Source organism: Cheilinus undulatus, linkage group 7, assembly GCF_018320785.1.
Source record: "Cheilinus undulatus linkage group 7, ASM1832078v1, whole genome shotgun sequence".
NCBI classification, from domain to species: domain Eukaryota; kingdom Metazoa; phylum Chordata; class Actinopteri; order Labriformes; family Labridae; genus Cheilinus; species Cheilinus undulatus.
This window is the reverse complement of record NC_054871.1, coordinates 47,347,077-47,375,076: the sequence shown is the minus strand read 5'-3', so window position 1 is coordinate 47,375,076 and position 28,000 is coordinate 47,347,077. Positions and strand designations below refer to the sequence as shown.

At 39.2% G+C, this 28,000-nt stretch overlaps 1 protein-coding gene across 4 annotated transcripts in view; it reads right to left on the bottom strand.

Moving 5' to 3' along the window:
- Window positions 1-305: 305 nt before the first annotated feature.
- Window positions 306-28,000, bottom strand: part of cpeb2 (cytoplasmic polyadenylation element binding protein 2) — a 51,840-nt gene continuing 24,145 nt past the window's right edge. The window contains exons 4-12 of one of the 4 annotated variants that reach the window (XM_041790805.1): window positions 25,387-25,477; window positions 19,339-19,389; window positions 15,720-15,743; window positions 12,537-12,710; window positions 12,359-12,448; window positions 9,228-9,346; window positions 9,017-9,131; window positions 8,053-8,234; window positions 306-7,218 (exon numbers count right to left, since the gene is read on the bottom strand). In XM_041790805.1, coding sequence (XP_041646739.1) covers window positions 6,991-7,218; window positions 8,053-8,234; window positions 9,017-9,131; window positions 9,228-9,346; window positions 12,359-12,448; window positions 12,537-12,710; window positions 15,720-15,743; window positions 19,339-19,389; window positions 25,387-25,477 — 1,074 coding nt within the window. In that variant the 3' untranslated portion in view covers window positions 306-6,990. The remainder of the gene's footprint in view (window positions 7,219-8,052; window positions 8,235-9,016; window positions 9,132-9,227; window positions 9,347-12,358; window positions 12,449-12,536; window positions 12,711-15,719; window positions 15,744-19,338; window positions 19,390-25,386; window positions 25,478-28,000) is intronic. The other 3 variants (XM_041790806.1, XM_041790807.1, XM_041790808.1) reach the window with 3 other exon arrangements.

Sequence of the window (28,000 nt, the reverse complement as noted above, 5' to 3'; positions counted from 1 at the left end):
ATAAAATCAACAAAAAAGTAAAACATCCAACATTTTATAGGCTCCGTAAATCTGTATTTAAAATTGCTCTGCTGTTTGATTTTTTTATGATGCTGCTCCAAGTGGAAAGCGATCTCTGATCTCAATGGGACTAACCTGGTTAAATAAAGACTAAATAAAAAGTAAGCTAAACTTCATAGTGTGCAGCAGTACGAAACCTTTCTGGCTGCCATGGCTGTCTGCACGAGTGTGGCTTCATGTGAAAACTCTGAACTTTGACCCGGTGTTTAATGTGATTCATGCAGCAGCAGCCAGGTTGTGTCCAAACAGAATGGGTCTTTATTTAGGAAGTGAAAGAAAAAAAGATTGTAATCAACACCCCATTTAAATACAAAACCAACAAAAATAAAAATAAAGATGATATTCATTTGCATATCAAAGAACCATTCAGTAATAATTACAATCCAAACACCTCATAAACCACTTTAGTGAATCTATACACAAACTCTGATTTAGAAATTAGTCACTTTAACAATAAAATTACAAATATTTAGCTTTAAAAATAATTAAACTCAAAATATCTTAGCAATTAGCATTTTTAATTTATATATAGTGTATTTCCACATAAAAATACAAAATAATACCAATGACATTTAAATATGAAAAATCATTCCAAGAATTCTGCTACTATTAAATGAAACAAAACGGTGGGATAAAACAAGATGAAATGAAATAGAAATATGCATGAAAAAGTCTCTCCGTTTGTTAGCAAAACACTATCCAAAATAACTACAATCATTTACATCAGTACAAAGATATCTGGATTTAAAAATAGTTGCAATGAAAAAACGGGGTTTTATTTTTCTGACAGTAAAAAATGACACTGTGGATCAGAAATCTGCAAAATATGCAATGAAAAAAATAAATCTGCATTATAAAGGTTTACACTGTAGTTCTTACTTTTTATACAAACATTAGAAACAGTATTGCACATCACAACACAGATTCGAGGTTAGTCAGCCTTTCAAAATGTGTTATATTCAAGTTTCAGAGCATCTACGAGGACAGGCAGCCGAGGCCTCGATGCGACAAGGGAGAATCTCAAGTGTCTTCCAAGAATAGAATAAAACCTTCATGTTTCCTTCCTTCAAATGAAATGTGTCATCAGTGTGTATCAAAAGAAGAATATATCAAAAACTTGGATGTTTGTGACATGATTCTTTGGCTCAGTCCCTGTACACCCCTCGCCTCTACCACTCAGCCCTATCTCTACTGTTTACATGCAGGGGTAGGGCTGTCCCGATTATTGTTGGAATGGAGGGGTAGGGTGAAGTGCTAGGGCCCTAAAATGGAGATTTCAAAGACATACACTTCCCGCTAGGATGGCTGCTCAAATGTTAAAGGGAGCGAACAAATGCAAGCAGTTTGTTTGAAAATGACGACAACCGCCTTCTTACCTTTATTCAATGTTGTTTCAATGCACTGTGGTCTTTTCATATCAAACAAGCATCTGTGTTTTTTCACTTATTCAGGGCCAAGTTGCACAGCAGGATAAGCAAGTCTATCCCTCTCCCTTTCCAAATTTTCCCAGGCCAGATGGGGCATATGATTCTTCCAGCCCATTCTGGGTCTACCCCGAGGTCTCCTCCCAGTTGGACTTGCCTGGAAGACCTCCAAAGAGAAGCACCCACCTAAACTGGCTCCTTTTGCTGCAGTGGGGCAGCAGCTCTACTCCTCACTCCCTCAACATATAAAGCCCAGTTCAGACCAAAGATTTGTGACGTGACAACTGTTATACAGCGACAATTTCAGATTGAAACTTCAGCCAGTAAACACCTCTGTGTTCTCTATCACCTGCACAGGTAAGCGGAGCTATATGAGCTAATAATACGAAATTAAAGGCTGCAGGAGCTACATTTGTTTGTGGAACCTGAATCATTCTCAGCAGAACAAACCGAGCTAGCAAAGCAGTTTTGTGTTTATATGTGCCATTATGAGTCACTCATATATGAAAGAAATACTACTTTATCATAATGACAAAAACACCCAAAAAATCCCTGTAAAGTGAAAACCAAACTTTGTGTCTTTACACACTAGATATGTTGGAATAAGGCCGTTGCCTTCATTGAAAGGTAACAGCCAGCTACATTTTGTGTTTTTGTTCACTTTGAAATATATTTTAACAAATCTATCAGCCACGGTGGCCTAGGGGTCATCAAAAGAAGCATAACAGAGAGATTTGTACCAGAAAACAGTAAATTTAATCTTAGACATCTGTCTCTCTGCTCTGGCACAGGGCCAGGCTCTGATCGCACTTCACCTTAAAGTCAGGGGGCAGGCTAATTGATGGAGTGCTTGTCTAGTTTTTACTTAAACCAGATGCAACAGAAATAAACATCTTACCTGCTGAAGGTGTGTTTTAATCAAAATTTCAGTTCTAGATGATTAAAGGATGCAGGCTGTGGCCTTGTCTCTCTCAAAGCAGCAACAGTTCCCTCCCTCATGCCTGTTACATCAATGCTAAAGTTAAGCAAAGTACCCAATGAGAGACAACATTCTTTCCTGCTAAGTCTTTCACAATAAAAGCTTCCAATAATGATCATCATTGAAGACTTTTATTTTGAAGAGCAGCATCAGGAAATGGAATGTTTTCTGCAGCAACTTAATGTGAAAGAAGGCTAATAAACAGGAGAGAGACTTAACTAGCTCCAAACTGTCTTGTCATGATATTAATGTGATTGTTTTTCTGGTGGCTGACACTGAGAGATGACAGACCCAGCAGGGCAGACAAATGATTCCTCCAGTAAAATTGTAGTATTTTTTTTTTTAATCTGAGAGGATCGTATTTCTTGTGAGTGGGCATGGCTTTGGCTCATTCAACCAACACGCCGATATTACTGCCTTATTTTTCATGATTTTGAAGCTTAATCTGATAAACTTAGAGATGTTTTTCATGACTGAAATTTGGCCTGGTGGTTCACGATGCATTGGATTGTCATACAACAAACCAAAAATACAGATTTACTACCACTTTACAGGGACTTTGAAGTGCAGTTCTCTCCATATTGTAGATTTATTGTGCTGTAACTAAAGAATGACTGTTAGAGTCATTGCTATGAAAATGATGCATCGTCCTCTCTAGTTGCAGTGTAAACTGGCTAGCTTTCAGAACGCTGAAGAGCGATCCGTCACAAGCAGCTGCGAGTTTTAACCTGCCTCATCTTTGGTCTGAACTAGGCTGAGCCTGGCCACCCTCCAGAGGCAATTTTGGCCACTTGAATCCGCAGTCACTCTTTCAGTCACTCCCCAAAGCTCAGAACCATGGGTGACGGAAGGGAGGTACATAGTCTGGTAATTCCCAAGCTTTGCCTCTAGGCTCGGCTCACCACTAAAGACTGACTGTATTTTTTTTATTTTTTTCAAAATGCTTGTTTTATAAATCAAGCACTTTAATGAAAACCAAATACAACACTGTCATTTCTGTTAATATAAATGCTGTAAATGACTACCTAGGATGTACCAGGGTCTTAAAAGGTCAGCCCATTTCAAATGGGACGATTTCACCACTACCCCATGTAACTCTGCTCCTCAGAACTGAAGGTTAGGGGGAAAAAAATCAGAAATGGGACTGAGCCTTTTTGTCTGTGAACAGAACTTTTGGACATAATTAGCACAAGAGCGGGGACAAAGGGGAAATAAATTGTATAATATTCCTATTTAAATAGAAAAATACAATCAAAATCAAATATTTTTTGTCTACAAAAATAGTGAAATAAATATGATTTTTACAAAAACAAAGACAAGTACAGAACAAAGTAACAGTGTTCAACATAGAAAATAGAACCTCACAATAAAACAGCACGAGTCAAGTGTTACAGGTGACGATATTCAAACATGTTCGCATCATGAGAACATAAAGCCACGGGGAGGGGGAGAGGGGGGCGACGGGAGCTCGCTGTATCTCTGGCTCCGGTCCTCACAACATCCAGACTACATCAGAATATATTAGAACATATTGGATTCCTGCTCTACTCATACAGAATATATAGATAACTTAAGACCACTGCTTCACGCTACATCTTAAATAAGCAATCATGAAAAAATAAAATTTAATAAATCATCTTTAGGATTATAAATAGGTGGAGGCTTCTTCACTGAAATCACTCGGGGGGGTGGATAAGAAGTAAAACAGGTGAGGAGGGGGGTCATATAGAAAAGTAGTGCATAATATATATTATAAAAAAAACATACTGTAGGGCCAGTGATGGGTAAGTATTGACACAGACGCTAAGTAAATATCATTAAGGTTGTAACAGTACACTTTGACGCCTGAACATCGACACAGAGGAGCACACAGCGGGGCGTGGGGCACAAAAACCACGACGACACGAGAGCGACACGCTTTTACAGTACCAGACGGACGGCAGCGGTGCTGTCCTCACAAAAAAGATTGTCCCTAAAAAGTTTTAGAAGAGAATAGCTCAAGATACAGAAAAGAGAAGAGTTTTAGCTTCACCGTAATGGATGTGGAGCTCTTTCAGAGTCTCTGACTCTTAAGTCCTTAAAACGTGAGCAGTCTAGTGAATCATGGGCTCTGGGTGATGCAATTTCAGGTCCAAAGGACTCATTGGTTCAAAGTTGGAGGAGGCTTCTTCAGCCTACAGGAGCACAGCAGGCTTTAATGACAGATGAAAATACAGCCACTAGAAGCTCTTGTTTTTGCCACGGACTCAGATTGGTGCTAAAAGTGTTCCCCATCTTTATAAAGAGGATCCATGTGGATAAACTTTTCTGCTAGACCAAAAGTTCCTTATTTAACCCTCTGACTGCAGACTTCCTACCACATGTCCAGTCAGATCAAGGCAGACAAGCATCTTGTAGAGTCTTGTATTGAGTTAAGAGGCTATTTACGCCCCTTTAACTGCTCTTCTCCCTTTGTCTGTCATGCAAAAATACACTGTTATAGTATTAAGTATATCTTGTGGGGTGAGTGAACCTGGCTCACATTTCAATTTTTGTTGTTATTTTATGCACATTTAAAAAGCCAAACTGGAACCAAATAAAGAGATGTTTAGGAGTGACAGACCAGCTCTTATCACTGAGATGAGCAAAATGATCCAGATCTTAAAAAAAGATGAATTTCCCCAATCAGTGTGTGGAAAAACATGCTGGATCATGGTTTATCGTTTCTCTTTTTCACCCAAAATTTGACCAAATGTGCAAAATTTTTGCATCTATGCAGAAATCCCTTCCTACCCCCTGTCTGCAATTCTCTGCTGTGATGTGGCATCCCCTGCAAACAAACTATAAAGAACAACTGCATTGTAAAGTTGCTATTTTTGTAAATGGTTGATTTGAAGAGAGCTAAAAAAAAAAAAAGGTACCTAACGCTGTGATTAAAGTCTGTCTCTGAAGGGATCCTTTCTGTTATGCTTTCAGACACTTAAGAGTAACAATCCAGGCATGCAAGTGGCAAAAACATGAACTTTTAGTGGATGCACTTTGTCTGGCATACTGAGGAGCCTTTACTGCTGCAGAAGTCCAGTTACATTTTGAGTGATGAGTAATTTTAAACCCAAAAATATGTAAAATTATAGCCCATGTTTGAATACCAGAATCCCCCTCGATCTGTCTTTTCTTTGCATTAGTTCTGCCGGGGGTCGATGCTACATCAGATTAATCTTTGGAGCTAAACGGAGACACAGGACAGGAAGGGTGGAGGCAGACTCATTCAGATGTTTGAATTCTCCTCTACAGAATCAGTTGGCAACTAAACTAGAGCCTCAGTCTACACTAAGAAACAGTCACACAGCACGGGGACGACACAAACACAAACCACTGAACACCACTCTGCTTCTCGACGGGATTTTTTTTTTGCCATATGCACCATCGTGTCACAAAAAGATGGCGTCTGCTAAGTCTACAGTAGAACCAATATCACTTTTTTAAGTATGTAAACGGATCAAACGACAGATAAACATCAACGCATGCAAGTTTAAATATACTTTTTTTTTACTTATTTGTCAATTTTTTTCCTCTTAGGCAATTTTTAATAGATGGTCATGCTACTCACTAAATTTAATGTCTTTGATTTATGAATTCAGTGGTTTGTTTTTTCTCTCACACATCTAACCTGCATGCTATTTGTGTAGCTAATCCTATTGTAATCACATGCACTTTCCATGGCAATGGGGGCCATTAGTGGTTGAGTGCATACTGCATTTCATTTCACATGATTCTGGTTTATAAATGGCATTAAATAGAATACCTACACATTTATTCATATATATGTATATATAGCAGCAAAGCTTCTAAAATAGCTTAAGTATAAATGTTGCAGAAACCAGATTCAGTATTTTGAGGTATCACTCAATGGGTCAGTACGAGCACAGAAATAACCCTATCGTCTTTTTAATAATAAACCCTCTAAAAAGAAGAAAGAGCCCATGGCAACGTTAAAAAACAACTGTTCGTTTTGCGGCAGAAAGTGAGTCAATTTTATGCGTCCTATACATATTTTTTTGCTACCTTTGGTTAATGACCTGGGGCAGGCGTCGACGTTAGAGAATCAAGGTTTTCCCAGAAACAAGTGTGCACTACACGCACTGTAGGGTGGCTAGCAGCAGACAAACAGACAGACAAGCTGCCCCCATGCAAAAACATTCCCATATCTACTTTAAATCTCACATACAAAAATAATAATAATAAAAAAACCTACAAAAATCAATCTCTTTTTTTTAAATCTCCTCTTAGAAAAGATGAAAGTACCACAAAAGAGTTGTAAGTTGTCAGAGCCTGAGATGTGAGGGGGGTTTTGGTGAAAAACTGAGGCTTGTGGTGTTTGGCTGCTACAAAAGATATATTGATATATTTATATATAGCATATACTGTATAGTGTTACGTACTGGATTATACTGATAGCTTAGGAGAGCAGGAGAGGCAGAGCGATGCTCTTCCTGTTAGCCAGTGTTTCCTTTCCCTTCCCTCAGACTGTGTCACCGCCGGCTTTCTTCAGTTCCAGCGGAAGTGGATCTGGCGCGGGCGGTCGGCTCCCTCTTTGACCAGTGGCTTGTGAAACTCTCGCCCAGCGCGCGAGTGGATGTTGGCCCAGCAGAATTCGCAGTAGTACTGCAGACAGGTGACGTTAGCGCAGAAAAAAGGGGCAAACTTTCCTCCGCAGCGTGCGCCCTGACACTCATCACACAGCTGATCGTCCAGGACGTACGGCTTCACCTCCACCTGCACATAAACATCAGACAGAGGACAAAAGACAGGGGTGAATACATGAGTAGCAGTCATCACACTTAGCTGCTGTTTGTGTTGTAGGATGTAGTACGTAAATGTATCCTGAGATGGATGGATATCACTAAAGGAAGAGGGAAAATCCCCTTGGCAAATCCCACCCAACAATCGACAAAATAATGAAAAAAAATTAAAATATTACAAAAAAACCCACGAGAAACAATGGCGAGAAATAAATAAATAAATAGACTAGAAAAATGACAAAAAGACCAAATAAATAGAAAAAAATTTTAACCAGCACTGCTTGGTTTGGACCGGGAAGGCCAAAAGTCAAGGTGGAAAAGCCACAAAACATTAAAAAGAATACGGTTTTGTGGGATCGTTACACCAAAAGAAGTGATGAAAAACCTTGCATTTATACAGGCCTTCATCTAAATTATTATATCACACACTGTTATTGGCTTCAGCCCTGATCTTAACAATTGCTGCATCTCTGTTTAGCAGCAAGCTTTGGTGACCAAGTCATGGGACTTCTTTGAAAGGAAACTTAAGAAACTGCAGTCATAGAAAAGAGATACCAAATCAACCTGTGGGATAGTGGGTTATTGCATTGACAGCGATCAAAATCAAGTAGCATCTGAGGATGGAGGATGATCTAGATTTATGTTAATAGTGTGACCCCACATCAGCAGCACAGATGCAGACTCGCTGTTTAACAATGTGCATAAAAGACTGGAACAAAGGGAGGGTCATTCATGAGAATGAAACATCCTAGAGATGTAAATAGAAATGAATATAAGAAAGGACACTTAGGACAAGAAGAGGCCATACCCGCTTGTCAATGTCTCCGTGCTGCAGCTGAACGAATCTGGCGCTGATGGCAGCAATGTAACTCTGCTGATTGGAGAAGGCCACTCGTCCCGCCCCCTTGGGATACTTCAGCTCTGGGTCAGTGTCGATTCCTGCGTAGCAAACTCCTCCGTACAGACGATCCATGATCATTGCTAGCTCAACTATAGAGGGTTAAAAGACAGAACACGGTTTGATGAGTTAAAGGGAAATAAAGAATGAGAGAGGATCAGTGTAATGAGGACAAATGTAATGTGATTACAGTAGCGTGGTACTTTGTACCGTGATACACCCAACATTGGTCTTGAATGATTGTAAAACTGCAGCAGAAAGTCAATAAAGTACTGAAGTCCAGGCATATATTTTGTTTTACAGTGTACTGTTTTACCATAATAATGGGTCAATTTTAACGTTTTCCTGGTATTTCAACATATTTATCCCCATTTCTTGCCATAACAGAGCTGATTCTCTCGTTATAATGAGGTAATTTCTCAAGATCTCTGGGATATTGGCAAAAATCGAGCATACAGCATTAGCTGAGGAAGGCAATGGAGTCAAGCACTGCCATAATTGAGATCAGCTGATCTCATCCACGCCCTCATCAGCTGACAGCCAGCTGATTTGCTCTGAGTAGGCTATAGGCTAATCATGTGCATGCTGTCATATTTAAACTGCTCTTGCCTTGAATTTTTACAGAATTATCAACGAACTTAAGTTACACCAATTATCTAAGATCATTATGTAAATGTTTATGTTATGAATCTTTTTTAATGGTAGATTTTGTCATGGTTTCTTAATGTTTACAGTGACTGCTATTTTAAATAACTTTCAGGCTGCACTGATTGAGGAGGTGGCCACATCTGACCTCCAGGCCACCAGTTTTCCACCCCTGTCCTAAAAAAAGTAAAGATTAGAAAAAACATTAAAAAACAGCTTGTATATTTACTCGCTCTCAGAGGACGAGGGACGCCTCCCACAAAGATGGTCTTGCGGGGATCGAGGGGCTGAGATCCGTCCATCACAAAGTCGCTGTCGCTCAGGTTCCAGGGTCGAATTTGAACCTGGAAACAAATTTATATTCACCTTTAAATCCACTTCCTCAGTTTATTAAGAGCTCTCTGTGTCTTCTCATTGTGTGCTGGTGCTGATAAACTCACTGGTTTGTCTTTGATGGTTGGACTGGAGACGCACAGGTAGAGCTTCCCGTCCTCCTCCATGCAGGCTTCGATAAGAGCCTGGACAGACGTCTCCTCCTGGAACAGCAGGAAGGCGTAGCCTGGAAAGAAAAACAAACAACCACAGGTTCAGAGACTGTGTTGAATGGTTATGCTGTGATTTTGAAATATTTGGGGTCAAACTGGTACAAAAATGCTTTTGGATGTCTCCTGTAGGTTGTTCAAGGCTGTAAATGAGCCCAAGTACATCCTTTTAAAGGGTTATTTTTGCCACACTGACAGATCCTGACTTCACCTCATATGACGAGCAACACTTTTAAAACAGCTTTGATTGTTTTGTTTTGACAGAATTACAGAGACCCTTATCAAACAAACTCAGTATTGTCTTAAACTGGCCTCTGGTGGGTGGAGTGGATGTGGTTCAGATGATCTGGCTGATACCATACAAATAAACATCCATTTCAGTCATCAGTTTGAATGAGTCAGCCCAGTTAGGAATATTTCCATTAGGTTTTACACCAGGGGTGTGAAACTCAATCACAGCTGGGGCCGGATTCTGGATTCAGGTCTATCCTGAGGGCGATACAGGGTCACCTTTTTAACCAGAAACTGTCAACATCATTTTAAAATAAAACAAACAAACAAAAAAAGATAAGTTTAAAGGCTCTAAATCTGAGAAAAGTAAATTTATTAATCCAAAAAGGTCAAAACATGAAATTGAAATCAAAAAATAATGTTTTTAAAAGGCAAATATATTAGAAAGAAAGTCAAAATCATGAAATCAAAAATCAAAATATGATTCAAATTTTTAAACTGTGAGTCTAAAAGGTCAAACTATGGGATAATGAAGTCAAGGTTAGGAGTTGAAAATATGAGGTGGAATACAAAATAATTAGTTAAAAAGGTCAAAATATGACTTAAAAAAATATAATTATAAATCTAAAAGCTTGACATGTTATACAAGAAGTCAAAATTATGAGTTTTAATGCTCAAAGTACAAAAGAAAAAGTCAGAATTCTCAGTTTCAGTCCTAATTGTGAGATGCAAAATTGAAAATGTGAAATTAAAACACAGATTAAATTCTTTTTCCATATTCCTGACTTTTTCCTAATTATTTTTACTCCTTACTATTTCAGATTTTATGACTTAACTAATATATATTAAATCATCAGGGATATATTTGCATTTTTATACTTCTGCAGACCTCAAACTGATGGACCAGTTATAACAGTTATATGATATAATCTTGAGGATTTGGTCCCCGGGCCTTGAGTTTGACACCCCTGTTTTACACTATATGTGAGATCAGATAATCCAATAAGTCCACACTGCCACAAACTTCTGCTCCATTCAAACACCTGACTGAATTTACCTGACCCAAGACTCCACCTATAGGTAGGCCTTGGAACTGCACCCATTATACATACTACAGTGCTACCTGTGTCTCATTAAATAAAAAAGTAAAATCAAAAACACATTTTGGTGTTCAGGTATTCTGAGGCACACTGCTAAAACTAAAACCACACTAAGTGTCTGTCTAAACTCTAGTCAAAGATCTGTAAATATTCTAAAACAAAACAACCAATAAAAGGGAAAGATAGGCCCTAAATGAGACATAATGTCTCATCTGAAGAAAGCCCACAAGCTGCTTTGATTGATTTCAAGAAATTCAGGCCTAGTTGTTGTGTTTTTGCTTAACTTAACTTGAAATAAGATGCTCATCTGGTTTAGTCAGATTACTTTGTCTTCCAGTTGGTGATGTTTGAACGTAGACAAATACACATGCTAGGATTTGAGTTTTTCCGTATAAAACCAACAGTGTTAGACGATGGAAATTCTACTGAGTTACATCGGCTATGCCAAAGTTCAAACATGGCCTCTTTAAAGTAAGGGTCTTACTTAAAGCAGAGCATATGCCTTATTACCATTTATCATATAATTAGCAATTCTAATCAGCTGAGACTGTTCTTAATAGAGATGGGCCAGATCTGATGTAATACTGCTATCAGGTTCGATATTTACATTATTCCTATATTTAACATCGGACTGATGATGTTAATCCATGTCAATCCAAATTCTGACTTTTTCCCGAGCCATGAGGTTCAAGATTCTTTATTAGCAGCCAAAACGGTCAATTTGTTGACTGACAAGAGTTTGTAGTCCCAGAGATCAAAACAACATATAACACTGATTCACAAATTCAGACAAATAAATGAAAAACTAACATTAAAATGTTAAAACAAACACTGATGATTAAAACCAAGCCATGATAAAGTGCAGGTAGATAAAAGGAGGGTGAGTGCTATCGGGGTCAAAAATATCTAAAACTTTGTAACCAGGATCAGGTGCTCTTCGGGATAAGAGGACGAGGATATAATGTAAAAAAAGGAGCAATAACTTAACAGATGACTTGTGAACAGAGTTTGTTGTACAGATGACAGCCAAAACTAAAAATCTGAGCCACTCTGATGTAATTAAAAATCTTTTATTTAACAGATATCTACGCGTTTTAACTCCAATGACTCTTCATCAGGACATAATAAGCAGATAAAGATCCTGTTAAAGTACAGATGAAGTGCCATGTGACACAATCACAAGACAAAGGTCACCACAACATCCATTATCTTTGCTCAGTGGTTCCTAACCTTTTCTCCTAAGGTCCCCCTACTTGTATCTAAGAAATGCTAAGCTGGGAACTGGGAAAAAATGATATGATATGCATTATCAAGCACCTAAAGAGCTGTTTGCCTTTCAAATCATGTCCAATCAATTTAATTTAGCATAAGTGGACTCCAATCCAGGTGTAGTAAAAACATCTCAGAAAAGATCCAGAGAAATGGGAGGAACCTGAGCTACATTTCAAGTGTTTTTGCAAAGGGTTGGAATACTTATTTCAGTGTGATATTTCAGTTTTTTATTTTTCATATATTTACTCTGTTTTCACTATGTCATGATGGGGTTCTGACAGTAGATTAATGGGAATCAAAAGGATTTCTTTCGACTGTAGCATCAGACTGCAACATTAAAAAAGTGGAGGGGATCTGAATGCTTCCTAAATGCACTGTAGTTAAACCATCTGAAAAAATGAAGGAGGTTGCCTGCATTAGTAATACCTTTAGGAGGGAAGTAAGATTTGCTCTCTGCTTTGTGAGGCCAGTCCACCACCAGGTGACCAAAGCGGCGGAAGCTTGAGGTTATCTCATCTGAGAGAAAAATGAAAGCAAAACAAGGAAAAGTGAGACAAAAGCTACAACAACCAGCCCTGTAAACCAGTGCTGTGTTCATCCTTACCTTCATCGATATCAGGAGGCAAACCTCCCACAAACACCTTACGAGAGAAGCGCTCGATGCGCTCTCCGTTTTGGTGCGGGTAACAGTTCGGGGAGCCGAGGACTCCGGGGACACCCTGGTTCCCGTGGCCGTCGTCGAGGAGATTGTCATCAATGGGGAAGAGGGAGGAGCGACCTGATGAGAAAAGAAAAGATAGTTCAGGCTGCAGTAAACATAAAACCACACACATGCAGGAACACAAACACGTCACTAGACGGGCTCACATCTGCGTCTCTAATATGGGGTTTAAATCACTGCAGTGACAGAGGAGACGCCATCTATGAATAATAATTCTGCTTTTATCACATTTTCACACTGAGTGACTGAGACAAAGCTCTACATAAACGTGAGGGATGCGCTTCACTCTCAGCAGTGACGAGGAAAAAGCAAGCATAGAGAGGCAGGCGGTGTGCAACAGAACTGTTATTTATGATGCACAGCAGTACACAGGCCAAACCTGAACAATAAATGATACATAAAAGTAAAGTCATATTAGTCATGAATGTATTCATATCTAAAATTCTCCTGAGTTATTAAAGTTTTGATCATCCCTTTAAAATGAATAGAGCCCATTTTATTTTATAATACACTATCCAGTCCTGCTGTTTTGTTCATATTAACTATGATTTTATAAAAAACCCTTTCTGTTGGTTAACATGAGCATAACTCATAACTCTGCTAGGCTGTGGTTGCTTTGGCAATAACCTACAAAATAAAATACAGGAAACTTTTTATGATAAAAACACAATATGAAGCATTTATTAAGTATAATTAAACACTTAACTCATCATTTAGAATTTTATTTTTACCTAGTTTATATGCCACATACTGATGCATTAGTAAAGCTTGAGTAAAGGGGTAAAGTTTAGGTTAGAGTGGCACTGTGTCCTAAAAGCACTGAGGGTCAGACATCACAGCATTCAACCTCAACACTGCTACACTGCAGGGTTAAATATTTAATTTTCTGCCCTTTGAGGTTTGTTTCAAGCGTTTCCAGCACTTTGTAGCTGTGGTAAATTCAGTGTATATTAAACTATATTCACAATCTTAAAAAGGGTAGACAGTGCCTATAATAAGTATTCACCGTCTTGGATGTTTATCAATTTTATAAATCATTCGTGGTCATTATAATTTGGCCTTTAAGACAAAAAACAGTAGGGCTAGTAATCTCATAATTAGTGAAATGGGGATCACCTGAGTGCAGTGAATGTGTCTCAGGTGATTTTAGTATAAAGATACCTATGCCTGGAAGGTCCAGTCACTGGTTAATAAGTATTCATGGATACCATTACACCATGAATACAAAAGAACACTTCAAGCAACACAGAGAAAGGGATATTGAAAAGTATAAGTTGGGGTGGATTTAAAAAAAATCCAAGTCAAATCCATCATCAAGAAATGGAAAGAACATGGCACATGTGTGAATCTGCCGAGATCAGGCTGTCCTCACAATCTGAGTGAGCGTGAAAGAAGGAGACTAGTGAGAGAGTCCACCAAGACACCTATGACTACTCTGACGGAGTTACAAGCTTCAGCAGCTGAGATGGGAGAGAATCTGAATACATCAACTGCTGCCCGGGTTCTTCACCAGTCAAAGCTTTATGGGAGAGTGGCAAAGAGAAAGCCACTGTTGAAGAAAATTCATTAAATCTGGACCAGAGTTCTTCAAAAGAAATTTGGAAGACTCCATGGCCAAGTGGAAGAAAGTTCTTTGCTCTGATGAGATAAAAATTGATTTTTTTTGGCCATCAGACAAGACACCGAACACTGCACATCACCAGAAAGACACCATCCCCATTGTGAAGCATGGTGGTGGCAGCATCATGCTGTGGGGATGCTTCTCAGCAGCCTGCTATTGAAGGCTTGTAAAGGTAGAGGGTAAAATTAATGCAGCAAAATTTCAGAAAACCCTAGAAACAGTCTTATTCAGTCTGCAAGAGAAAATTTTGTTTTTGTATTTCATTGGCAAAAAACAAATCATATAGACCATGATTGATTTATAAAATGAGTAAAAGGGTAAAAACATCCATGGGGTGAATAGTTTTTATAGGCTCTGTGTAGATATATAGCCACCTTATAGAGAGTATATATAGAGGGTTGTTCCATGAGAGGAATACAATTACACATAAACAACTTCATCTGAAATCCAAACACTTTTCAAGCCTTGAAAACACCAGATTTATAAAATGTCAAACACTGTTGTGAACCCTGCATATTCCATGTCTTTTATTTTTCGATCGCTTTACAAAGCAGAGACAAAACAGACAGAGACATTCAAAGAAAGTGTCCAAACATGAAAACCTAAAAGTCATGCATATCACACCAACACAACTGTAAAGGATTTTTCTGATTTTTTTTAATCCAAGAAATACTTTACCGGCCAAAACATAAACCTAAAAACAGCACGACAAAACCATGGAAGTGTATCGCATTCACATGAGAGGTAAAATTCCGTTAAAGTTTCTCTGAAGTGACGACATCCCAGTCTTTATCCTAGTGTAAGTGGTGTTTAACAAGCAAAAGTTAATGTTTATCTGTCAGCACAGTTTGACACAGATGTAAAAAAGGCCAAGGCACAGAAAATTAATTTCATGATATTTAAGTGCTACCATTTTGTCCTGTACCAAGGGTAAAGAGATTTTCATATATTCTACAGTATGTTTTCCTTATCCTCTCACTGAGGCCAGGTTATTAAAAGAGTCAACCCAATAGAAAAGTAATAAAAGTAAGCCAAATTATGGGGTATTTCCAATCTCTTTAAACAGGAAGGAGCATACTAACAAGACATTTCCTCTAACTGAAGCTCTATTCACTCGAAAGTCTTGAAGTTTTCCAGACTTTACCCTAAAATTTTTCCTGCTATCCTGGTGGTTTCCCCCTCCACATACTGACAGGAAAACTGCACCTTTATCCAGAAAGTTTCAGGGTCAATTCTGAGATAACTGTCTCATTAAATCAGAGAAAAGAGCAGAATCTTATTTTCTCATGTGATGCAATACACTTTAGAACAAAACAACAATAAAAAAGAGATACGAAAACAGAAACAGCTCATCCTCCAGACTACAGCTTGGTTTTCATTAAAGCGATAAAGCATGCTGCCGCAAGAAGCCACAAGGAAACAGGCATGTTATGCAGAAAGTTTACCTCGACGTCTCCCATAGCTCCTGGCTGCATGTGGAGAAGTAAGAAGTGCAAGTTTGAGCAACAACATATACGTGACCTAAATCTGCAGGATTATCTCATAAATCCACTTGGATGTCACTATAGTAACAGTGAAATAGGATGATGATTACAAAAATAAAAGCACAAGTTGATTTACTCCCTCCTGGGACCCAGAAATATTTACATTTTTTTAAACCACAAAGAAGAATCTTCCTCTGTGGTCGACCTCAAGACAAAAATACCTGCAGTGCCTGCAGAGCAACATTAAATCACACAAGCCTTTCCTGGATTAACAAATCACTTCACTGCTCTGTACATTTAATTTACATGCTTATTTATCTATGAAATATGTCAGATTTGATGGCAGTCATTTTGAAAAGCTCCACGTATGTGACATGACTGAAAAGCCCTGAGTGTCCTCTATCGGGGACGTTGCGGCTCTCTGTAGCAGCATGTTCGGCCTCAGAGACAGGAGCCAAAATCTGCCTCCTAAAATGAATTTCTGATTGCTGGGTCTCAGGAGGAAACGCAGACTCCAGGAACAACAAAATAAAAAACATGTCAAATGCTGTCTGACCCAAATATTTGCCCTGTTTGGACAGTTATAGAAGCAGATTTTATTTTTGACACTGTCCTCATGTAGCTGTGAGAAGATGTCCTGAAAGAGTGCAATTTGTGGTGCTTTTTAAGTCCTCGGGAGACGTAAGACTACAGAAACAATCCATACTATGTGAGGGCAGTCCCAGAACTACAGTTTGGTTTTCTTAACTAAGGGAAAGACTCACATGAATGTAAAACAGCACACAAGTTTGTGGAAACCTGTGTCGACATATTTTGAGCTCAGTTCAACAAGAAGCGGTAAAACAGGCTGTAATGGCTGCAAATCCTCCTATGAGGCAAAGAAGCCTTTAAATCACCTCCAAGGCTCCCTGCAGAGATGAACCTTTTTGATAAAGAGTCCAAGCCTTTCTTAAAAACAGGAAGCAGCTGTTACTTCACTCTCCTAAGAGGCAGCTGATTACATTCACTAAAGTTGCATTTTAACTCTGCAGAATAATGGAGCTGCCATCCTGCTGAAGCCATTTTCAAACATGTACCCTTGAAAATTTCTGAAGAATGGCCTCTAAAATCTTCCTGATCTGTTTGTTGATGTTTACATTTTGCATTACAAATGCTTTTTGGGCATTCAGATACAAAATGGCTGCATTTTACTGTTGGAAAGTCTGTTTGTTTCCCTTTTAAATGGTGCCACATTTATAAGGAACACGCATTTGTGGGATAAGCAGCAGAGCTGAGTATGTGGGTTGCGCCCATGAAAAATGTGCCAAATCTCCTCTGCCAATGTCAAAAAGTTTAATCTGATTGGATGATTGAAGTCTGCAGAAACAAGGCATATTGGCAAACAATTTATTCAACAAACAGGAACCTCAGTAGGGTGTGGAAGAACCATACACAGCCACAACAGACTGGCATCTCCTCCTCCTCATGCTGGTCATCAGCCTGGTCACACACTGCTGTGGGATGGCATCCCATTCTTCAACCAGCATTTGTCACAAGTGAGCCAATGTGGTTGTGTTGGTAACTCTGGCACGCCCAAGCTGATCCCACACGTATTCAATGAGGTTGAGTTCAGGACTGCTGGCAGGTCATTCCATCCTTTCCACTCCTATATTCTAGAGGTAGTCTCTGATAAATCTGTTGGGGGTACAGATTGGTCCCAGACTGTGGAGATAAGGGACTGCCACTGGTTGCAGAATCTCATCTTAATATCTCTCTGCATTAAAATTGCCTCCAATGACAACATGCCATGTTTTTGAGAGAGATACTCCCCCAACAGCAAAATAAGCTGTTTGGCATTGGCGAAGATTTGGCATTGTTTAAACTACACAAATGCATTTGCAACATAATAGAAGCAAAACACTGCTAAATTGTTTGTGCAATTAAGACAGTATGCAGGAGTTCCCTTGTCAATTGTGATAACATAAATCATAAAATTACCCAGTTTTTGGGGGGCCAGAATTTCTATTTTTGTTTTCACAATGGTGAAACACTTCAGATATTGGTTGATTGGAATGGTTCATCTCAGGGTTTTAAATTGTGATATCCAATAATGACAAATACTATGTGTCCTAACCGCACGAGATGCAAGGGAGTGCGATGCAACACGCCACTTTCCCCATGTTCCTACTGTCCTCTTTGTCGTTTGCATGGCCTTAGAAAGGAGCAAGAAAAGAGGGGGATGACAAGGTACCAGGAGACATACTTCCTTGAGCTCTGTCCTGTATCAACATGGAGGAAACTATTCAGCTCACAGCTGAAATGCTTTTCTATTTAAAGCACCAGCATTTGGAATGAAAGCACCAGGCATGCAAGTAATCCTCCATTTCCCCGTGTCAAGTCCCACCCTCTTCAAACTTAATCCACTGTTTTTCTCTATTAATAAAGGCATAAAAAGCCCAAAAATAAATCTTTAAAACTAAATAACTGAAAAATGTTTTTACAAGGGGAGAGTAAAATGTACAGATTTAAATATTTAACAGAAGCAGCCCCATGCAGTTAGGACACTGTGTTGCACTGACACCAGCTGAAGCATCAGTAGAGATGCCTGTTTTTGTTGATGGAGTCTGGTTGCTTTTAAAGCAGCAATTTACATTCTAAAACACAGGTGTCTAAAGTACGGCCCCCGGGGCCAAATTCCGCCCGTGAAATTATTCTGTAAACAAACATTTTGACTAGACAAATTAGTTTTTCTTGATGAAACTGGGAGAACACTGTAAATAGTAAACATATTGGCAGTCAAAATCATATTCATATCTTACTTTACTTGACTGATTGAATGTGGATGACAGCAGCAAAAGAAGCTCCAGTGGTATCTAGAACCGACCAGGGCCCCCTGAAATCTGACTGGCCACCCAAAAACCCTTAAAATGATTGGCTATTCGCCTTGTCAGCCATTAAATAGCCATTTTAGCATGCCTAATCACTAAGCATAACTTTACCTACATTAAAATTGTTTTACTAACTTTAATATCCTCATGGTGGGTAAATGAAAGTGCCCCCCCCATTCTGATACATTTGTGATTGTGACCCCCACTGAAAAAAGTTTGGATACCTCTGCTCTAAAAAAATTTCACCATCACCTAAAGAATCTTGCATCCTTTCAGATGCTTAAAATAACAGGACGCACACTCTGATTAAGTGTATTTCTTTGCAGCCATTACAGCCTACTTTATGGCTGCAGGTTGAGTTAATCTAAAACAGCAACTGCCCAACAGTCTATACTAAATTTTCATATCAAAACATGTACTTTTTAAAAACAGTAACTATATAAATCCTCTATTGTAATTGCACTGTATGGGTTTGTTCAAAAATGTGTGAAAGCAGCTTAACAGAAGCAGGCGTAACCCGGCGTGACCCCATTGTGCGATTGTGAGTGTGCCTAATGAGGCTAAAGATTAACAGAGGAAGCATCATGAGAACAGTTCTCCTGATGTTCCCATTGTTCCTGTGAGAACAAACCAAACATGTTCATAAAAACCAGCTGCATGATGGGAACACTGAGAATCTGTAACAGAGGGAGATGATGCTGAGAGATAATTACCATTGAGCATGAGCAGACCATCAGCCCCGGGGTTAGGGCATCCCACACGGCCTGACATGAGAGACACACACAGACAGACAGAGGGATGAGACTCGGAGCAGATGGAGAAGACAGGCCGAGGCCACACAAACACGCACATCCATAAAACTACAGCAGACTTCTCACATGTCTGAGAAGAGACAGTGCTCTCTTTATCCCTGATGACGATTTCATGTGGGTAAACTTTGCAGAATGAAACGCCTCGTTTGTTCAGTTCACAGAAAATCATCATTTCCTTCTCAGCTCTCAGATTCAGGGAGGAAACTGTGACTTGTGATCGGGTGGCTGACTGAAGCAGGTGTTGTGTGACGAGGAATCACATGTTTATGACACAGATGAGAAGTTAACTCAGGTTAGTGATGAAACATGAAAAAACCAGACGATATCTAGAGTGGTGAGGATTAACTGGAGTGATTTCTTGCTACCTGAACCAACACATTTACAAATATGCATTAAGTTCCTTGTTCTGATAAATGTGGTGACAATTACAAGCTAGTTCAGCTTTGCTAATTTCATCTTTGACATGAGTCTTTACCCAACCACCTCACAAACATTCTCCCAGTCTAAACCCCACTACTACCCCAACATCCACATGTAAGCTCCTAAAGCCTGGCATACACTACAGGATAATGGTGCTCATTTTGATCTCCATTCCCACCTTATGAACAAAGTCAGCAAATGTACAATCATTTGGTGGTTTTGAAGATCATGTTCCCAGATCTTCCTGTAGTGTGAGGAGTGAAAGACTGATTTTACCCTCCCTAATCTGCTCAGAAGATGATCATGGCCACTCAAATTCTTCAAACTTAGCACAAAAGTAAGGACATTTGTGTTTGGTAGATTATTTCTGTGTCATAACAATGCTACTTGATAATAGATCTCATACTGCTGTAAAGCCTGTTAATTACCCTTTTAAATGGTGCCACATTTATAAGGAACATGCATTTGTGGGATGAGCAACAGAGCTGAGTATGTGGGTTGTGCCTATGAAATATTTGCCAAATCTTCTCAGCCATTGCCAAACAGCTTATTCTGCCATTGACTGTTGTTTTGAGCTTTTGGTAGCCCCAGGTGTTATGTTCAGTGATGAGTCCAGATTCTGCCTACAGCAGTTGGACCGTATGGTCAAAGAGCAGAGAAGACTAGAACACTTTGATGATTGTTGCTTTGATAGAGAAACGTCTTTTGGTGGAGGCAGTGTGATGGTGTGGGGCGGCATCAAGATGCAGTGAGACATCAAGATGTGATCACATGCAGTTAGGACACATAGCAATTGTTATTATAGGGTATCACAATTTTAAACTATGGGATGAACCATTTAAGTCAAACAATATCAATAACTGTTTCACCATTGTGCAAACAAAAAGAGAAATCCTAGGCCCCTAAAACTGGGTAATTTTATGGTTTTAGATGTCAAAAATTGCAAGCAAACTCCTGCATACTGTCCTAATTGCACAAATAATATAGCAATTTATTTTGCTGTTGCTGCCTCACTGGAAAAACAAGGCTTGTCGTTATCATATTGGGATGAGATTCTGCAACCAGTGGCAATCCCACATCTCCATGGTCTGGGGCTGAACTCTATCCTCCATGATGACAATTCTTGCCCCCACAGAGCGGGGTTTATCAGAGACTACCTCCAGAATTTGGGAGTGGAGAGGATGGAATGGTCTGCCAGCAGTCCTGACCTCAACCTCATTGAATACCTGTGGGATCAGCTTGGGCATGCCATTGGCACACCAACACAACCACGTTGGCTAACTTATGACAAATGCTAATTGAAGAATGGGGTACCATCCCACAGCAGTGTGTGACCAGGCTGATGACCAGCATGAGGAGGAGGAGCCAGGCTGCTGTGGCTGTGTATGGTTCTTCCACACTCTGCTGAGGCATCACAATCCATCAAACAAGAATCAATGGCAGAATAAGCTGTTTGGCATTGGCAGAGGAGATTTGCAACCCCCATACTCGACTCTGCTGCTCATCCAACAAATGCATGTTCCTTACAAATGTTGCACTATTTAAAAGGGGAATAAACAGGCTTTCCAGCAGAATAAGATTTAATACCAGGAAGCATTGTTATAACGAAAAAATAATCTACCAAACACAAATGCCCTTACTTTTTGTACTAAGGTTCTTAAACATGTTTAGTGTGTAAAGGGGGGATGTCAAGGACAGCTGAGTGGGCTCTCTGTGGATCATTACGTTGAAGGCAATGATTGCATAAAGGTTGATGGATGTAAAGAACAGAGGATTTGTGGCAACAGAAAAAAAAGTTTTGCAACATGTCCTGTAAAACTTATCACAGTCAAAGTGACAAAGAGATGACCTGGACAGAAATCTGAATCACAATGGATGTAGCAGTTCATGATGCTCCAAGGCAAATAATCTCACATCCACTTAAACACAAAGTTTAACTGTTATAATGTTTCTGGGGTGTGGCTTTGGCTACTCTTTACCTCCAAATAACATACAATTCTGCTCACTTCCCAACTGTGAGACTTTACCGTTGCCTGCAGACATAATGCCATAAATGATCAGTTCTTCCGTTTGTCAAAAAACACCAAAGAGAATGCATTTTTATCATGAATCTGATCTTACATGCCTCTCCTGGTTTGAACTGACAATCAGCCCATACAGCAAAACGAGTAGCTTTTAGAAAGGCAGCTGTTTTCTTCAGGGTAGTTATTATGGCATAAACAGTGCATTTCTTGAATTCACTGCCTTTTTATGGTCCTTTTAAATGAACCATGCTGTGGTACTAAGGGCTCAAGTTTGTCTAAGTCTAATTATTTCAGGTTCGCATGAAAATTTTCATGCAGTCTTGCATGGAGTCTAAACAAAGTGGCATGACTGTGCAGATTTTAGAGCAAAAGTTTGTCTGCTCAAGTCTGAAAATGATGAAGGAAAAGCCAGATGTATATCTACATACATGCAGTTAAGGATAGATAAACATTTATAAATCTTTAACCGGATATTAATTGAAACAATTTTTAACTACACCACTACTTACTAACTACTTGCTATCCAAAGGTGTTACTAAGCTACGTAGAAATACCATCAGTGTTATAGTTTCAGTTTATATCTTATCTTCAAGCACTCCATTTCTTCTATTTTGAGCTCCTGTGTTTTGGACTTGTGCTGCCTAAAATACTGTTTTGTTAGCTGCAGCGTTGCTATAAATGGCAGAGCCCACCCTACAAGCCCTCCTTCTCCTCTCGTCTCCTCTCTTGGCTGTCATGCACAGTGTGTGAAAGTGTGATCACATCTAAAATTAGTCCAGATCCCCCCTCTCTCCGCTGTGCACACTGGCCCATGTCCTCTCCATCTGCTTGGGCAGGAAAAACAAGACACTGACCCCAGAAAGAGGAGGGCTCAGGCTGAGCTCTGAGCTTTAAGAGCCTTCATGAAGACTTTTCATATGAAATACATCTTTGGTTATTTGTCTGTTTGAGCTGCGTGCTACACATGTTGTTACTTCTGGATTATATTTTTATGTGAAAGCGAGCCGTCGGCCTGTGAGGCTGTAAATGAGCTACAAGCAGCCGTCTGTGAGAGGGGAGGGGGAGAGCACTGAAGTTATTTGACACTGCTCCTCTGATGTCCAGCAGCTGAGCCCAGGAGGCTGCCACAGTGTCACACTACAGCGAGCTCAGGGTGCTGCTAGGGTCGGGAAATATATCAAGGTTTTAAGATACATTGACATATTTTCAAATGAGATTTGGGGTAAGACACTATTGTTTATACTGATATAGCTAATGTTGATTTAAAAACAGATGCCAGGCCTAACGCTCAGTAAAAACACTAATGGTAGGGATGTAATGGTTAACAGAGGTTCCTACTTATTTGGTACAGGTAAGCCCTAGATGCACAATTCGAGAAGACTATTTAGTTTTTAACTTATAAATAAGTCAAAAAGTAAGGCTTTAATGCTCTCTTTATTGTGTTGTTGGCCCATAACCACACATATGCACCAGCGTGCAGAGACACTGAGCCATTATGCAGTTATTTGGAGAAAAAAACACCCCTTGGCCTAATTGCATTAAACTTCTAATGAAGAGGGCAGTAATACTCTGGCATAGATAGAGTAAAGATTGGTCTATTGCCTGTGAGAGCTGATGGAAGTGTGCTGCAGTTTTTATGACACATTTACTTTCCAGACATCAGGAAACAATTTCATGTCTTCATGACTTAGAAATAAATGATGTGTACATAAGGTTGGTACATATTCCTAACATTGCCAAAACTAAACCATAACCAGGATAAATCAGTCTGAGACTCCCAGCTGCGTTTTCTATCCTAAACCTAACCCTCTAAGTCTAACCCTACCCCATAACCTTAAACCTAACCCAACTTTTGCCTTAACACCTTAAACCTAACCCTAACCATCGTAATATTGTGGCAATACTCTGGTAATTAGGTAGTATTTTACCCAAACCCTCCACACCTAATCCTAACCCTTTACCCTAAACTTTGCCCTACTTTAGTCTTAACCCCTTAAACTTAACCTTAACCATTGTAATATTGTGGCAATATTCTGGTAATTAGGTAGTATTTTTCCCCTCCCCCTCTAAACCTAATCCTAACACTAACCCTACTTTAGCCCTAACTCTTAACCCTAACCCTGCAAACCTAATCCTAACCATCGTGGCATTTTTCTGGTAATTAAATTAGTTGGCATTTTACCAAGTAATTTCTTAGAAATAAGATGGAAGTTTTAAAGAGTAGTATTAAGAAATGACCAAAATATTACTTAGGAGTCATGAAGGAGTCACTTACTTTATTTAATTGGTTGATATTCAAAAAATACATAAAAATTACTTATGAATTATGAAGGAAATGTTTAAGAAATTATGAATGAAATCATTCAGAATTTCATTAAAGTGACTTAAAATATCCAGGAAGGACTCACCTTAAAAAAAACCTGCCAATTATTATGGAGAATTAGTGATGTAAAAACTGCAATTCTTTGATACCAAAAAACATATCAAAATTGAAGCATTTCAACATTTTTCCAAGTTTTTTTAGCAATGATATTGATATCTGTGTAATACCACAGCAAGAAAAATAGAAGTCCGAAAGCTCAAGCGCAATGCTATTTATTTTACCTGTTGATTAACAATTGCAGACAAACTGTCTAAATTGCACAATTACATGGGCAACATTTGGGAAAAGTCAAGAAAAAGGCAAGGAGTGAGGTTTTCCCTCCACTTCTACACACTTTTCAAGCACTGCTTCTATATTTGTGGGATTTAGACAGTGCTCTGTCATTTTTTATTAAAAATAAGACTGAAGGTCATTCATTCATCCTCTGTATATTACAATACCAGTGATTGTTGAATAATGGTGTTTTAATTCATTAATATCCAAAACATAAATAATCAGAAATGCTGCCAATGTTGTTGCACAAATTAGACAGTTTGTTGGAGTCCATCTGCAATTTCTGATGATGACAAAGATTTTTTCTCACAATATTGGGTGTCTTGGCCTTTAATATGGTTTCTTTCTTGCAATAATCATATAAAAGTTTACATTTTGCTTCAATCAATTGACGTCCATTCGTTATTGCTTTGCCATACAGCTAAAAAATATAGAGATGTGATTTCGGTGTGTATCGCCCAGCCCTACTCTGCTCACTACTGTCAGAACCATAATGCATTATTTAGGAAAAAGCCTTGAGCGTCTTGAGGTCTTTACATGTAAAAACATCCAGGTAATGTGATGTTATCGTGTGGGATAGTTCCCTCCTTTCTCTCTCCTCTGCTCCGTGCTCTGTTCAGGTTAAGTAGCGTCAGGATCAGAGCAGGTAGGTCGTGTAAATGTGCAGCTGGTGGCAGAAGTATTAAGCTCTCAGCAGGGAGAAAATAAGCTGCTGTGTGGAAAAACAACACAGCTCTGAGAGCAATGGACCTGTCACTTCCCAGCACGGATGTCAGGAAAGTAAAGCGAACACGATCGCCTCTCTTTGACCCCCCGCAAACGTAGATAGAAAGGGAAAGGCCGTCTTACCTTTCATCGGGTCCTGCTCGGCTCGCATGATGTCAATGAGGGAGCTCTCCAGGGAGTGCATGTTCAGACTGTCGTACATTCTGGAGCGCTCCTGAAAGACACACAAGATTTTATATCGTTAGGAGTCAGAGCTGAGAAAAGTAATTATGATGCACGTCTGATTCTGCACGTTTCTCACACACTTCAGTGATCTGGCTTATACATAACAAAGCCGCTGAAGTGTGGGTCTTTGGCTTAACATGTAAGAGATTATGGCGAATGAGTAGCTCACGCGTGGATTAACATTCTTTCCATATTTATGCACTTTATGAGTCTGAAGGTATATTTGTGAGCCGCCTATAGGGCTAATTCTGGGAAAGATCAGAGGACGTTTTCCCAGAGAGACAGAAGGAGAGCAGGAAGCAAAAGAAGAGGCTGCAGAGACAAAGACCACGATAGCTCTAGTTTTCACCTTTTCCAATAAGATCTATTAGCCTGTTGAAGAAGCTCTGTATAAGTTCTGTTTAGACCCCTTTCTTTAAGATAGTCATTTCAATTAGTGGCTGGATACCCCAGGGATATAAGGGCCATCCTCACTTGGAGACTGGCAGTAATACATAATTGTACACCTGGCTCTCTCCTTCACTCGTCCCACACTTATCCATGTCACTGTGTGCTTGCCAAGGTGACATTCAACAGATTTTCTACACTGATAGAAAGTAATAAAACAGACCACTTGGTGTGCAGTTTTATGAAAAAGACATCTGAGTTGAAGAAACATGACCAGGGCTGGGCAGTGCGTTTCTAGTTGAAATCTATACAGCAGGTCTGCACTGAGAGAAGTTGTTTAAAAAAGAAAAATAGATTAAACTCAAATTTTGGGTCGCATATAGTCATGTTAGTACGTCTGAAAGGTCGTCTTTGTGCTGGCTAAAAGTTTGATCATTTTGGAGATGAAAGTGTGCCAGGCTAATAATGGGTTCTGATGTTTATTTGTGCCACTTTTTAAACACTTTTAAACTGCTTTTCACCTCTTTCTGCAACCGTTTTGCCACTTAAAACCAATTTTTCCTTCTTTTATAAACTTTTTTCTTCACTAACCCATTTCTTTCCATTCTTTGCCTTTTTTGCCGGTGTCAGACAAATTTTTCATCACTTTTTAACAGCTTTTCACTATCTGCCAACCTTTTTTTTTCATTTTTGAAGCCAATTTTGCACCTTTCAACCACCTTTTCACTACTTTAAGTCTTTAAACCCCTTTTTCTACTTTATCTGGCCATTTTTGCGATGTTATTCTTAACCTATGTTGTCCTTTTCCACCCAATATTTAACCTCCTTTCAATACTTTATCTGGCTTTTTTGTCGGGTTTTATTTTTTCCCTTTAGCCCCTTTTTTCATTTTTTGCCCTTTTCCATCCATTTTTGCCTCCTTTGCCTGTTTAACCACTTTTTTTGCCACTTTTTGCTACGGGTGTAACGATATCTGAAGTACCGTGGTAACAGAAGTGTCTAAATCCCGTCCTGAACGTTCCTGGTGTCAAGAAATGACAAAGGAGAAAAGTTTTAATATTGTTTTTAATCCTTATTTTATGTATTTGTTGTTGTTTTTTTTAGACTTCTATGTCTGCTAATAAAGATGACGATGATGATGATGAAACAAAAGACAGTATGCAGACACTGCCAGACCGCAGTGACACACTTCATGGGGAATACGAGTAACATGAGGAGCCCCTCGGTAAATCATCATCCTGAAAAGATTCACATCCAAATCCAGCCAGGCCAAAAGACTCTTAGGAAAGTGTTACCCGTCCCACTTCCCCACGACAGCCGGAGACCTCAACAGGTCACTGGTGCAGTTTTTTAATCTTATAAAAGAACTTTTAGGTCTCTCATATCACATACTTCATCCTATTTCCTTTATCCTCTATTTGTTAATAGATCTTTCAAAATGTTCAATCATTTTTAAGACTATGGACACATATGACACGTTTTTTGCACATATTGTTGTATTTAAAGTGCAATTGTTCTTTAAAAACACCAATGTTTCCTAAGCCTTCATCTTTTGAGTTTTATTTTATTACCGCAATTAATACCGTACTTTGAGATTTTGATACCATTACATCCATACTTTTTGCTATTTTCCATCCATGTTTTCAACCCCTTTTTGCCTCTTTTCAGCTCCTTTCACCACTTTTTGTGTCATTTTTTCCGCTTTTAACCCATTGTTGCCATTTATGCAGTTATTTTATTATTTCCCCACTAAAGTCTCCGTTTCTTCTACTTTATTCCATGGCATCCTGATGTTTGTCCACATCATGGCTCAGCTTTCAAGTCTGACATTCCTATCCTCATGGAATAAATCAGTATAAAATATAGTCATCACAGATTAACTTTACAATGGACCATGATTTTGCTGACCTCTTCATGGGTCCCAGAAAGTTCTCATCTCCCCCATAAACCAGGGCCAGCTTCACCCTTTATGGGGGGCCTGGATCCACTCCACAAGCACATGATGAAATAGAGCAGTAGGGGGTGAATGAGGGAGTGCAGCAAGCAATTATGCAAAGGTGGAGGAAAAAAACATTTTTTTTTACTGATTTTCAGCTGTAATGCAACTCAGTTTATTGATGAAGTG